Source organism: Podarcis vaucheri (genome assembly GCF_965113315.1).
Source record: "Podarcis vaucheri genome assembly, chromosome: 7".
NCBI classification, from domain to species: domain Eukaryota; kingdom Metazoa; phylum Chordata; class Lepidosauria; order Squamata; family Lacertidae; genus Podarcis; species Podarcis vaucheri.
In genome coordinates, this window is record NC_138765.1 from 46,220,397 (window position 1) to 46,235,749 (window position 15,353).

The window sequence follows — 15,353 nt, forward strand, 5'->3', positions numbered from 1 at the left end:
TGCTTGTGTGCGGTGTGTGTAGGTGGGGCTCCTCTCCAAAATGTACACTTTTCTTGCATACCTCAAGGTTCCCACACTCAGTTTAAGTTTATGCAGGATTTGCTATTTGGTTTATATCACATTCACACTAGATATATGCCTTACTTTTAAGAGGAGTGTAATTGTATTCCACTAGTGGCAGCGAATTCTTTCTTGCTGATTAGCTGAGGTAGTTTGGTGGCAGGAAATGTTTAGTTACTCAGAGGAGCAAACAGTTTGCTCTCTAGTTCTGTGAGGGAAATGAAAGTTGTCAGCTTGGATGGGATGGCTGAGGACTGGGAAGAGATAGTGGATGGGTAGGAAAGCTAAGGAAAGATGATCCAAAGGTAAGATCATCACAAACTTGACATGAGCCAACAGTGTGATGCGGCAGCTAAAAAAGCCAATGCAATTCTGGGCTGCATCAATAGGAGTATAGCATCTAGATCAAGGGAAGTAATAGTGCCACTGTATTCTGCTCTGGTCAGACCTCACCTGGAGTACTGTGTCCAGTTCTGGGCACCACAATTCAAGAAGGACACTGACAAACTGGAACGTGTCCAGAGGAGGGCAACCAAAATGGTCAAAGGCCTGGAAACGATGCCTTATGAGGAACGACTAAGGGAGCTGGGCATGTTTAGCCTGGAGAAGAGGAGGTTAAGGGGTGATATGATAGCCATGTTCAAATATATAAAAGGATGTCACATAGAGGAGGGAGAAAGGTTGTTTTCTGCTGCTCCAGAGAAGCGGACACGGAGCAATGGATCCAAACTACAAGAAAGAAGATTCCACCTAAACATTAGGAAGAACTTGCTGACAGTAAGAGCTGTTTGACAGTGGAATTTGCTGCCAAGGAGTGTGGTGGAGTCTCCTTTTTTGGAGGTCTTTAAGCAGAGGCTTGACAATCATATGTCAGGAGTGCTCTGATGGTGTTTCCTGCTTGGCAGGGGGTTGGACTCGATGGCCCTTGTGGTCTCTTCCAACTCTATGATTCTATGATTCTAAGAGGATGAAGGAAGGATGCACAGTTGGTAATGGACTCAGGAAGACATTGACAAAATGGAGTGGTGTCCAGAAGAGGGTGACTGGGATGGTTAGTGGTCTGTAACTAAGTCCATTGAGAAATGGTTGAAATAATTGGGTACATTTAGCCTGGAGAAGAGAAGAATAAGGAGGGGCGTGATAATGATATTCAAATATCAGAAGGACTCTCACACAGATAATGGAGTAGGCATGTTCTGCTTGTTTTAAAGAGCAGGACTAGAACCAGTAGCATATCTCAGCTAAACATTAGGAGAAACTTTCTAATAATAAGAACTGTTGAACAACTGTCTGCCTCAGGAGGTGGTGAGCTCTCCTTTACTGGAGATATTTAAGCAGGATCTGGACAGCCATCTGTCAGGGATGCTGTAATTGCATCCTGCATTGCAGATCAGGGGATTGCATTAGGTCTAAGGTCCCTTCGAATTCCATGATGGTAGTATCTGTGTATCATTGCAACTTTTTACAATTTCTTCTCTCTCTCTTGCACATGTGCACAATGCGCATGTGCTTGCTGTCTGTCTGGGTGGTGCAAAAGGGAGGCTGATTACACCCCTGGTCTCCATAAAATCTCATACATTATTTTACATTTGCCTGATATTAGGTGTTTCCTCAACCCTGGGTCTTGCAATAAAGCAGAGAGCCAAGCTATTAGTTTTGCTGGATATATATATATATCTGGACTAAGCCATATATTTCCGGTTTGGATCTCTACCAGAATTTGTGGACTGAAATAGAATCTGGCTAATGGGACTGGAAAATATATCATCCTTTTCTCTGTCTCCTCTCCCTCCTCACAACAGGCACACTTTTCTATAATAACAGTAAATAATAGTGAGCTACATGTTTGTTGTTAATGGACTGAATATGCAAATTTATTTTACTGTTTTTCACTATCATAGCTCATTGCTTCTCTCCTTTACCTATTCCCCTAGGTGTACATTTTCTGAAGAACTAATATTCACTTCTCTGCCTTGAAAAACGTTAATTGTATGTTCTTGGGATTTTTTTAAATGTAACTTTTACTGCTGATTTTTCATAAGCCTTTCTCCACACCTGCTCCAATTTAGATTCCGTATCCATTCATAGATTTAATCCAAGCAGGACTGGTTTGATATTGGCAAGCCACCGCAATACCCTTCAGGCTTTGTTAAAATGGAGAAGTTACCCAAGATTCCAAAATGCATGTGGAGCCTCCACAGATATATAATAACACATAGGGAATACACAGGGAAGGGCTGTAGCTCAGTGGTGGGGCATGTGCTTTGCATGCAGAAGGCCTCAGGTTCAATTCAATCCCCAGCATCTCCAGGTAAGGATGGTTGAGAACCCTGCCTGAAATACTGGAGACCCATTGTCAGTCAATGTAGACAATAGGTGGACACTGTAGATGGACCAATGGTCTAACTTGGCATATAATGCATCTTTCTATGTTCCTAACATAGGGCACTGACTTATACTGAATCAGACTATTGGTCCACATAGATCAGTATTGTCTCTTAAACTGCCAATGTCTCTCTCCATTGGAAATTCCGTCTGGGGCTGATGAGAATTGGGAGTTCAGTGTATGGAGGACACCACATCGGCTATCCTTGGGCTACATTGTCTAGCAGCAGCTCACCAGGGTTTCAGACAGGAATCCTTTCCTGCCATACCTGAAGATGCTGGAGATTGAATCTGGGCCACCCTGCATACTTGTAGAGACATTGCAGTCCTATAGTAGTCAGAAGTAAACCCCCTATTGAGTTCAGTGGGATTTACTCCTGGGTAAGTGAGGTAGGTTAGGCTAAGAGATGGTGACTGGCCCAAGGTCACCCAGTGAGCTTCCTGGCTAAGTGGGAATTTGAACACTGCTCTCCCAGGTCCTAGTCAAACACTCTAACCATTATGCCATGCTGGCATAGGGATCTGCACATTCCTAGTTTGAATGAAAAATAGAATTCCTTGTAAGCCTTTATGAACCTTGTTTTATTTATTCCATCTTTTCAATTAATGCAGCCAAAGTCTCAGAAACTGCTTCTGCAGGGTACAATAGAATTTACCTCCAACAGCAAACCTTCCTTGAGTTTGTAGTTATCTGAACTGAAGCAGATGGTTTTTAGTAATTGGCCATTGGCCTGTTCAGAATCAGCAACAGTGTAAAATTAAATGGCCCATGATGGAAAAGACAGACTTTTCTACACACACACACACACACACACACACACACACACACACTCATTTTGACTGTACAGTATTGAGGACTTATGAGCTAGGGGACCTGAGTTTCTTTCTTTCTTATGCATGTCTTCCACCCTTCCTCCCAGGAGTCCAGAGCAATACATTGCATTATCTCCTTTTATTCGTGCTAAATCCTTGTGATGAGGGTTACATAAAGGTCGAGTTGTCACTGAGGTGGTAAACTGGGCTGTTCCTTCTCCAACTGAAAGTTGGTGCTCATTCCCACTCTAGCAAATGGAAGAAGCCCTGGGGTGTGTGTACTTTTCTCTTTAGTGTGAAAGGAATCTCCTATGAAAATGATTAATATATGGGACTTACCTGGGTACCCTTTGCAGGTAAGGATCTTCAGATACACATCAGTGCCCAGAACCACAGCAGATCAGGGTGATTCTATTATATCTTTAACTGCATATTTTAGGCACAGTCTTAAAGGCATCTGCTTCCTGGTAAATCTTGTGGTATTCAGCTGGGCTTTCACCCAGGTAAGCTTGCCTGAGACTGCAGCCTTAACCTTTCTTTTCCCTTCATTCTTCATAACGTATTTCTCTCTCCATGCTGTCTAGATCCTTTTACAAGGCAACAATCCTGGCATTGCTTGGCAATATACCTTCTCTAAGATTATAAATGAGAACAAGATATTCACAAAGAGACATAGCTACTCATGGGTAACAGTGCAGTCAGATTGCTCAGCTACGTGTGGCGGGGGTGAGTACGGTAACTTACTCCAAAAGTCTGAATTCAATGAATATGCCAAAAATTCATGAAATATAGTTTCCAGCATTATTATTATTTTTTAATATTGAATAATACATTTGAGTAGGGGCTTCTGATTTCAGGAATCCTGGTTGATAAACTGAATTTCAGTTGATTGAATGTGCACAATACATTATTGCTTCTGATTTCCCTTTCTTTAGTCTGTTGTTGTTTATAGGTCTTTGTGTTATTAATTTGTTGCTTTTATTTATATTTACATATATATTAGACTTTCCATACCTACTAAACACAAAATATCTTGCAATTTGAAATAAAGAGAGCATAAGGGGCTGGATTCAATTAAATAATTGTGCTTACAAGTGTCAGTATAACAAATCCTTCTAGCTCAGTGGGGCTTTCCTCCTTCTCTCCCCCATATCTGTGCCTCCATGACCTCCATCAGCTCTGAGGGTGAGAAAAAAACCCTGGACAGAGGGGAGATAAGTTTGTATTAGTGCAATTCCACTGTATTATTAGGTCACATTTCATCAATTCTTAACTACTTCTTCTTCTTCTTTCATTTATCAGTCACATTTTTGTCATACCAACTTAACAAACTAACAAACAAAAACTACATTAAAACATCCCAATCATGCAAAACGGCCATAGATAGTTAAAAACCAAAAGCTTGGTTAAAAACAAATATTTTTGCCTGGCACATAAAAGCAATGGTATACGATAGCCATTGTTAATACAGCAGTGCTCTAAGCAGTATTGCAAAGGTTTCTGTTACTTATTCTCTATTATCTACCCCCAATTTTCTGCATTGTCTTTGTTTTCCATGACTTTTCCATATTTTGTCTGCCATTTCATGGATCAATTTTCCCAATATTTTCCTTTTATATTCTCCATTATTTCAGGCCTTGTGCTATCTAGATTTTAAAACCCCATTCTTTCCTTTTGTGTCTGAATTTCCTTCTTTCTTGCCATCTCACGTTTCTTATCCGTCCTCTTACATTTCTGATCATATCTTTTCTTCAAAAAGATCTGAATTCATGCCTTAATTGTTTCCAAAGATAAACTTGCTTGAGATAGTGTCTCCTCCCTGTGACCCTGTTCCCCTTCTTTTTCCTGCCATCTTCAAGAAAGCTACAGTACATTATTGCTTAGCCATTTCCCCCCACCCCCAACTTCAATGCATTAAATAATCCAATACAGGCTCCCCTTCTTTTTTAACAAAACCTCAAAAACCTTATTCAATGGTTCGATTCCTTCAAAACCTTCAAATTAATTGTAACTATGCAACATTTAAAATTATACTGAAAAATATCAACACACATTGTGAGAATTCCTCTGACTCATGTTTTAAAAGCAGTAAGAATGCTTTGTAACATTAATAACACTAAGGCTTGTATCCAACATTAGTACTACTCAGAGTAGATCTTTTGAAATTAAGACCTAAGCTAGTCATGCCCATTTATATATTAGAGCTCAAGGTGGTGGCATTTTCATCTGAGGGTCACATTCCCTCATAGAGAACCTTCTGGGGGCCACATGCCAGTGATGGGGGTGGGGAAAGGCTGAGAGGCAAATTGCCTGATGAACTACAGTGCTATGTTCAGTTACTTTTTCATTTCTACAATAACTTCTTTCTCTCGTACATCTTTTTTTATTTCTCTTGGTTTTCTCCATAGGGCACTTGATAGCGAAAGCTGTATGTTTACAAGATCATCGTGTCCGTGTCAATGCCTCTTTCTGTGGCCCAAGCACAAAGCCCTTGACGGAGACAAAGATATGCAATGCAAATCCTTGCCCAGCCTAGTATGTATTATGAATTTATCATCCCTTCCTATTTCTTTTATGGGTCTTTGTGTTTGAGTCTAAATTCACAAATCTGTGGAATAAACGTATTTTGCTTCCTAGAGAGATGATTCCAAACCCTCCTCTATAAAACTTGGAAGAGTTTGAATTGGGACTAGGGATGGGGCAATAATTTGAACCCTTCCTCAAATTAGTGCAACAGGATCAAAGCAGACCCATTCCAGCTCAATTCTGCTTCCACGCCTAACCTGGACAAAGCCTATGAGTGCAAATAGCAGGAGAAATAGGCTTGTTCACATGTTACACTGAACACAGATACAAGGTGTCTCTACACATGTACATTGTGTGGGAGTGTTTATGTTTGTTAATTGGTACACATACTATGCACTTGGTGACTGTTACATGTAAATAACTGTGTTGAGTGTACATCTCAAATATTTGTGCACACAGGTACGTAGACTGTACGTACTCATTGAATGTAACATGTGAACACTGCTATGAACATCCCAGTGCCTTGGGGATGAGTATAGTTTGAGTATGGGATTGAGTATATGATCCTCTAAGAGTTGCTAGGGGGACAACTACAATTGTGGGACAATAAGTGGGGAAGAACAGCCAGAATAATGGAGCCAAAAGGCAATGTGAATGGAAGTAGGTGTGTTTAGCCTAGAGCAGTGCTCTTTAGCCTTGGATCTCCAGGTGTTGTTGGACTATAACTCCCATTATCCCCAGTCAGCTTAGCCAATATAGATGGATGATGGGAGTTGTAGTCCAATAACATCTGGAGACCCAAGGTTAAAGAACAAGGAAGATGAAAGGCAGGTATGCTGTCTGTTCTCAAATATGAATCACATAAAAATTTGTGTTAATAAAAAAAGTTCTACCAATTCTTCATCCTGTTTCCAACAGCAGCCAGCCAGATGCCCGTGGTAGCTCATATTTGTGCATGAATGTGATAAGCATCTTCTTTCTTTATTTTTTCTCAGCATCTGGTATTTAGAGAGATACTGCTTCTGTTAGTAAAGATTATATCTTCCCAATATTTAAGCCATTTATAGACTTACCTTCTTAGTGAAAGGGATATAAGAAAGAAAGGGAACCACAGATGGGGAAGCTCATCTGTTAACCAAATCTGTACAATTCAGAGGAGCAAATGAATATATACTGTGTTGGTATCCATAACAGCATCCATTAAAACATTAAAATGTCAATAAAAACTCATTGGTTTCTAGGCACTTCTTCTTCTGTGCTATTAGAAATATGGGCATTGCTATGGTTGTATGATGGTTGTGTTTTCAGAGCTGGGAAGGAATTTTCTCTGCTCTGCATGTTTTGCTTTCCCCATAGCAATTGTCACAACTTTGGCAGTTTAGGCTTTGGGTGGAATCCTTTAGTCTAACATCTGAAGTTGAGGTGAAGTGATGACTCACTCGCTTCTTGAGGCAGCGATAACAGGGTAGCCCATTAGAGGGGTCATGAGGGGAGTCTCTGTCCAAAACACATGGCAGAAGTGCCATACAGCTCCCCTCAGCAATTTGGGGTGGGACCAGCTGCGTAAACAAGTGTTTTCTGTTGGTTCCACCTTCCCCTAACTGACCCTGACATGTCTCAGACCCCCAGCTGGGAGCTGAGAGGGATACACACCCAGTGCCTATGCCAAGGTTTACCTACACCTGAATTGAATAAAGTTGACATTATCGTGTCTTTTCCTTCTATGAAGGCCTGCCCCCCCGGGGGGGGGGGCAGGAGTGCTGCATCTGGGTATGCAAATATGCACCTATTTGCTGTGCAATTCAATTTGTCCAGTGCACAATTTAATAAGTTTTACATAAACCATAATTTTTCACCCACGGAGTAAAATCTTATGAAGAAGTGTGTGGGTGTTTCCCTCTGTGATGATAATGATGATGATATATCACCACACAAATATACTGCATAACATCGGAAAGGAAATTATAGCAGAACCACAAGAAGGCAGAGATAAAGTTTAATTGGAGTAACATATCGTGTGACAGCTACTGCAATTTCATTGCCTAGCCCTGAGCCCCAACATTGTCTGAAAACTAATTTGAAGTAACCTCCCCTCACCAAACAATCTGTTTTGCATGTGACTAATCTTCTGCCAAGTGTTATTTCTGTACCCATGGGCTCTACTTCTTGCAGACAGAAAAGTCTTCCATTACGTTTCCTTCAGCTTTCTCCAGTTTGTTTGTATTTGCCTTTTAATTGTGGCTGGCAACTTCTAAAACGTAGCATTTATTTTAATCACCAGAAAAAGCCACACAAGTAGCTATCATCATTGCATGCCTCAACTCTGACGGGAAACTCTGTGTGCACTTTGAAGATGGGTGTGTGGATCCTAAATGTTGAGTTTGCCTTTAGCTCTGGCTCCACCAATTCTTGATCACTCTGCCTTCCACGCTACCAGTTTCAATGTCTCAGACCATGTACCTGCTAGTCGCAAAGAAAACAAAGCTCCCACGGCTGCCAATGGGAGCTTTCCTCCCATTGTGAGGAAATTCATCTGCTAGTTAGTAGCTTCTAAATCTTCTAAATCTTCCATACTCTAATTACAGGATGGTTTAATTTAGCAAGATATTTCTTTCTTCCTTTATTTGAAAGATGAGTTGAGATTGTTGAGAGCCTTTGTGGTATAGTGGCTGTTATGCTGGATTTAGACCCAGGGAGACTCATGTTCACTGGATGATACTCAAACACAGGTCAGCAATAGACTAGCCACAGTGACTCATGCATTGGTAACCTCAAGATTCAGTTAATGCAAAGTGCTCCACACAAGGGTGGTTCGAAAGCTGCAGCTAATGCAGGATGTAGTAGTCAGGCTGCTAAGTGCAGCCGCCTACCATGAGCATATAATATCATTTCCAAATGAATTGCAACGGCTACCAGTTGGCTACTGAACCAAATTTAAGATTTTGCTGTTTGGTCTGGGGAGGACCTGCCGTTGCTAGGAGAATGAACAATGGCCAATGTTACTTTCAGATTTGTTCAAATTAGAGTAGATATAGCCTGTGAATAAGGAATTATACAAATGGAGCAAAATTCAAAGCAAAAGAGGAAGGAGGAGAAAGTGTGTGTGGCAGGAGGTGTGTGAAAAGCAGTAATATATGGAGAGAGAGAGAGAGAGAGAGAGAGAGAGAGAGAGAGAGAGATCAACCCCAATCTATTGGGAATTACCTCAAGTTTAATCAGAAATGTTAACTGCCCAACATGTTTTTGATAATCCTCCTACTGGGGGAGAAATATGACTACTTATAATACTCCAACTGAGGATCAGACTAAATATATGTATTTCTATCTTTCCTGCCATTATAGTTTTTCTCATAATGTTGTATATCAACATCCTTTGAGGCTGTAGCATCCCACACCAAACAATGAATGTATAGGGGATTGCTGCTACTTTCTGGTTCCTTGATGGAACATTTTAGTAGGTGTGTTCACTGAAGAAAGGTACAATCTGTCTCTACACATGTGTTTATGTGGAAGAGTGTACACTTGTTGATTTGAGTACAAGTGTACTTGAGTACAGCTCCACTCTTGTGTTCACAGGTGTGCAGATTTTACATTCATTGAACATTACAAGTGAATAATTGTATGAATATCCAGCTCAACTGTTTGTGTACACAAGTAGACAGATTGTACACTCATTTAATATAACATGTGAACCTCCTAGTAGCTATAATCATAGCTCATATAGAAATGTCTCCTTTGTTTTGAGCTCATTATCTGATTCTTGGCTATCTAGTCAACACATGCATTCTTTCTTGAAGTTGGTCAGCAGGTGAATGGAGTGTTTGCAGCCAGTCTTGTGGTGGAGGGCAACAAAGTCGTCCAATCCAGTGTGTCCAGAAAAAGGCTTTTCAGAAGGAGGACATTGTGGCCCATGCTCTCTGCCCAGTAACCACACCAGCACAAATCCAGGCATGTAACCATCAAGACTGTCCTCCGGAATGGAGTCCTGGCCCATGGTCTCAGGTAATGAAAAGAAAAGGCTAGCATTATTTTGCACTGTATTTATTATAGGTAAGAACATAAGAAGAGCCCTGCTGGATCTCATTCTTCTATAGCATCCTGTTTCTAACAGTGGCCAGGAAGATGCTTCCATGAAGCTCACCAGAAGAGCAATGAAGGCAGTAGCCCTCCCCGCTGCTGTCCCATAGTAATTGGTATTCGTTCACCATAAGGGAAGAACTAACATTAGTTAGTGGGGAACCTTTTACGGCTGGAGGCCAGACCTTTATTTCTTGACTCCTGCCAGGCCAAATTTGACAGATGGGTGAAGTCTGTGCATTTCAGTATCCTGATTGTTGGGACAGTGCTGGGATGTTCAAAATCCCTTTTGCAAACAGCATGGTGCTTTTTAAATATCCGAAACCTGGATCTTCAAAGAACAGCAGGGTGCTGCTTGCAAAAGGGCTCTGTTCTTTGACCTTCTGGTGGGCTTGTTTGCTTTCTCACCAAATCTCCCAAGACAGCACCAAAAGCAAGGTCTCTAAAAAGTGATCTTAATTCTTGGACCAGCAAGCATGTAAGTATGTCTAGAGAAGCTATGAAGAAGTACTCCTACATATGTGACCTGCTTTCATGTTGTCAGAGGTGGTTTTAGGATAGCCCAACTGGTTTGGCTGCACTGGGTGCCGCTCCGTAAGTGGCTCCACAACAATGATGTAGAACAGAGCATGAGAGGTGGTAGGGTGCCGAATTTTAGCATCGCACAGGGCACCCCTGAAATGTGAGCATTCAGAGTTTGCCACTGGTGATGTGGATGAGGTCAGTGCACATGCCAGTGGTGGGTGGGGCCAGAGGCAAAAGGGAGAGGAGCAACAAGTGCAAATATGCTTTTATACTGTAGGCTTCTTTCTACACACTCTGTCACAGCCTCTCTATGCTCCAGCCAGACAAGCAGGAGGCATTGTCAGAGTTCAATGACATATTCCAACCGGGGGGGGGGGGACAACACTCAGGGTGCAAAGCAAGACCATTGAGACATGTGGTCTTGTGAGAATACTGAGGATGGAGGTTTCCATTCAGCTCCTGATCCTCAAGTTGCCCACCTCTGGCTTAAGATGTTCAGTTGGAGTAGAGCGAAGAGGCATTTAGGGAAGATATTTCTTATCTCATCAGTTTGCATACATTAACCCCCCACCCCCCACTAATCAGGCGTCTAGTGTAACATGATTATTGATAAATCCAGGATGACTGGTGTCTTCTTCTTTTTGCTAAGGTGTCATTCCAAGCAGCTGAAAATCCTGGTACAGTTTTTTGTTGTTGTTTAAAAAGCCCTGCACTTAGAAGTAGAGTTGGTAGCCTAGGGCCTCAGGCAAATTCCAATATATGCACACACCCCTGCTTCAGAAAGATGTGGGGTGTCTGAGAGCTTTTATTCTGAAGTGGAACACATATACTTGTAATGTTGCCAAGGGAGACGTATCACAATTTTTTATTTAAGTGAATGTGCTGGTGCAAAAGCATTCTAATCTAGGGATTACACTGTAGCTGTGAGATCGCGAGAAAAAAAGACTTTTCTTTGTTCAACAAACATTATGGAAAAGGGATGCATTTATTTTTTCCTGATCATGTTGCCTACCTAATAGTAGTACTGGGTTGTAGTGGTAATACTACTAGTAGTAGTATAATTGTGGAGGCCATCTAATGTATCCCCACCTTACTCAATGCAGGATTCAATTACATTCTTCCCTGGCACATGGCTGTCCAGCCTTTGATTAAACATCTCCAGTGAAGGAGAGCCAAACAGCTTTTATCATTATTTTATCTCATAACATTTAGTCAAAATTTATGCAATTTACACTAATTAGTTTTACTCCTGCCTAATTAGAGAGAGCAATCTAGAATGGTGTGTTGCAGTTTCACCCATTGAGAAATGGCTAGCAACAGCTGTTTCCTTTCCTTTCCTTTCCTTTCCTACTTTGGATTGGGTTTAGTTTCCTGAAGGGTGAGGCCAGTGATCCTTGGCACAGTGTCATCCAAATATGAGTCTCCTAAGAGTATGTTAGGACCTCTTGGGGGCTTGCCACAGTGGTGCTGGTGATTCTATTCGGCAACCACTTTTCCCCCAAACAGAAGACAATGACCAACTTCTGAGACATTTCGGGGGGCGGGCAGGTAACAACCAATCCAAACCATGACTGGTAAGAGAGTTTGGTGGTGTTTTTATTTGTTTGTTTTAAGAAGAGAGTCAAGGGCATGTGTCAGTGGTGAGATGTCACATGGCACTGGGGCCCTAGCCATTACCCAAACATGTTGGCTGCTGACATGCCCCAGAAGGTGACAATTAAATGAATTACGTGAGCATTGTCTAAAGGCACTCTATGCAGCCAACATACTGTGGGATGGGCCGCCACTAGCCTGGAACCACATGAATACTGCCGTGAATTCCAGGATGGGATTGAGAACCATTTTGTTTGTTGTCCTACTTTGGCATTTGTTGTTGTTTAGTTGTTTAGTCGTGTCCGACTCTTCGTGACCCCATGGGGCATAGTAGTGTCTATTTAAAGTCTTTAACATCCAACTTTCTCAAATTCCCATAAAGTGTTCCAAAACTTGTGGAAGAGGACTTGCAAAACGTGATGTCGTCTGCAAAAGTGTAGGGACTTCCACACTGAAAATCCTGCCAGAGAATATGTGCAGCAGTCAAACAAAGCCAGAAATGCAGCAGACGTGTGTGTTGGAACGGTGCCCCAAAAATGACCGTCTACAATGGGTGATTTCTGCTTGGAGTGAGGTACGACAACCAACATGCTCTACAGGACTTAGATAGCCAGAGGGTGATATTTGAAAATCAAATGATGTTATATTCAAAGGACTGTCAGGCTTCGTTGGTCAGACAATATCTGTTGTTAATAATGCAAAAGTTAATAATGCCCCTTTGTCGCTGGACTTTATGAAGAGAAGTTTGTCTCCTTGCTTGGACCTGTGAGGGGAGATAGTTGATGCAGGCCCACCCACTGTGGGGCATGTGGACCTATAGCAGGGATGTATAACCATTAATTTTTTTCAGCCCAAGGGCCACCTTCTGACATTCAAAATGCACAAAATGCTAAAAGAGGAAGTGGGAAAGAGTCACTCTTCCAACGTTTTCCTTCAGCTCTCTTTGTATATTTCAAGGGAGAAAAAGCTAGCCACACTCACCACCTCATGGCCAAGAGAATAGGTGGCTTAGTGGCTTTGTGGGCATCAGAGGAAGACCTGAAGGTTGCCATTGTGCCAATAGGCACTATTTTGATGGCCCCTAGCTTAACTCTCCAAATTAAACTCCATTATCCAACCAGTATCTTTTAAATAAATATTCTGTGTGTACTTTGTTGTCCCCTGTTAGGAATAGTGGTGGTGGTGGGGCATTTGATTCAGTTTGTATTTAAAGGCAAAGTTTCCAAGTCCACATTTTCCAAAACAACATGCAGACCTAAACAAGACATCCTTCAAAATTCACACTTCTCCACATTTTGCAGTGCATTTATGCATCCAAGGAATGCACATGCTTATCTCAGAGATATTGTAGGTTCAGTTTCCGACCACAACAATAAAGTAAGTACTGCAATAAAGTGAGTCACACACACAGAAATTGTTTGTTTCCCAGTGGGCATTAAAATTATGTTTAGATTATGCTGTGTGAAATACCATTATGTTGTTGTTGTTTTAAAAAATGTACATACCTTGATTAACACATACTTTATGGCTAAAAAATCCTAACCATCACCTGAGCCTTCAGCTAGATGTAATCTTTTTGCTCACGGAAGGTCATGCCTCAGCGTTGATGGCTGCTGATGGATCAGGTGGTGGTTGCTGAAGGTTGGGGTGGCTGTGACAGTTTCTTAAAATAAGTAGCTTGATGGCTACCCTGAGAAAACATGCTTAGCCTTCCCCCAGGCCTCTCTGGCTACAGAAGTGGGTGGGCTTTAGCCCTAGCCAGTTCCAGTGCGATGGCCAGAAGAGGGGAAGCAGGGTGGGGAACTTCCTTCCCCTGGAAATGGTTGGGCTGCTTGTTGCTGCACCCACATTCTCATAAGGAGCAGCAGGAGCATGTGGGGGATAGGGTCCTGCAGCCTCACCAGCAACCCAGCAGCAGCAGCAGCAGTTGTTGCTCCTCCAGTCCTTCAATTTGTAAAAAATGCAATATCTGCAAAGTGCAATAAAGTGAGGCATGCCTGTATATAAAAATGCATATACTAGTGTAAAGTGTTCTTATAAATGCATATATTACTGAAAAATAACATATAAAAATGCATTCTATTAGGGGAAATTGCTTGCAAAATATTAGGCAAAAGTGCCTACAGCAAAGTGTATATTAGAAGAATTTCATAATAAAACACTGATGAGTTTTATGAGGTCGTTTTTATTTTCTAAAATGCAAATTGATGTGGAGAAAATTAGTCTGGAAAAATGAGAAAAGGAGAGGACCTGAAAGTGATATATTCTCCCTTTCCTACCCATAGTGCTCTGCCACCTGTGGCCCAGGTGTGAAGCGGCGAGAAATGCAGTGCAGCGAGAAAAGTATCAGTGGCAAACTGATCACTTTCCCACAGCGCCGTTGCCGAAACCTTATGAAGCCAAACATCGAACTGGAGGAAGGCTGCAACAGAGGAGCATGTCCTCTGCACCATTTATACCACAGGGTGCCAGGGTGGTATTCTTCACCTTGGCAACAGGTGAGAGAAGAGGTTTCATATGGAGATCTATACCAGTCATTTCTACCATGTTTCATAATGTTTGTTATCACCAAGTGCTTCCCTTTCTCTAGTTTAGGGAAAGGAAACTTTTTAAGCCTGAGGGCCACATCTCCCTCTGGGCAACCTTCTGGGTGCCAAATGACAATGGTGGGTGTGGCAGAGGCAAATTAGGCAAACAAAAAAATTGCATATTTTGCCTTTGCACAGTAGACTAGTTTCTTCAGTCTTGCACATCTCTTTCTATCCTCCATCCAGGCAAGCAAGGAAGCATTCTCAGAGTAGAATAGCACATTCCTGTCAGGCAAAAACACTAAAGCAAAGCAGGGCTGGTGTGGAATGTGCCTCAGGAGAGTCCCAAGGGCCACAGATAAAGGTCTAGAGCAGGGGTAGGCAACCTAAGGCCAGGGGACGGATGCAGCCCAATCGCCTTCCAGATCCGGTCTGCGGGCGGTCAGGGAATCAGCGTGTTTTTACATGAGTAGAAAGTGTCCTTTTATTTAAAATGCATCTCTGGGTTATTTGTGGGGCAAAGGAATTTGTTCATATTTCCCCTCCAAAATATATTCCAGCCCACCACATGGTCTGAGGGACAGTAGACTGGCCCACGGCTGAAAAAGGTTGCTGACCCCTGGTCTAGAGGCTGCATTTGGCACCTAGATCTGTTCTTCTTCTTTGTTTTCCTGTCCATTGACAGTGTCACTGTGATTTGTACATCACTTAAGGAAGAAGAGGAGAATCAACAGCACCATTTTGGTATAAGTGATTCATTTGTCTGGAAACCGATAAGTGCTTTATATAACAATGTTTCTGCTGCTGCAGCTATGTTGCATTCCACCGTCTTTTCCATACCAATCT

General features: G+C 42.0%; 1 protein-coding gene across 4 annotated transcripts in view; it reads left to right on the forward strand.

The window, feature by feature from the left end:
* ADAMTS18 (ADAM metallopeptidase with thrombospondin type 1 motif 18) overlaps positions 1-15,353 on the forward strand; it is a 105,890-nt gene that overhangs the window by 82,965 nt on the left and 7,572 nt on the right. For all 4 annotated transcript variants that reach the window (XM_082232276.1, XM_082232277.1, XM_082232278.1 and 1 more), the window contains 5 exons: positions 3,843-3,984; positions 5,667-5,793; positions 9,582-9,786; positions 12,362-12,553; positions 14,265-14,477. In XM_082232276.1, coding sequence (XP_082088402.1) covers positions 3,843-3,984; positions 5,667-5,793; positions 9,582-9,786; positions 12,362-12,553; positions 14,265-14,477 — 879 coding nt within the window. The remainder of the gene's footprint in view (positions 1-3,842; positions 3,985-5,666; positions 5,794-9,581; positions 9,787-12,361; positions 12,554-14,264; positions 14,478-15,353) is intronic.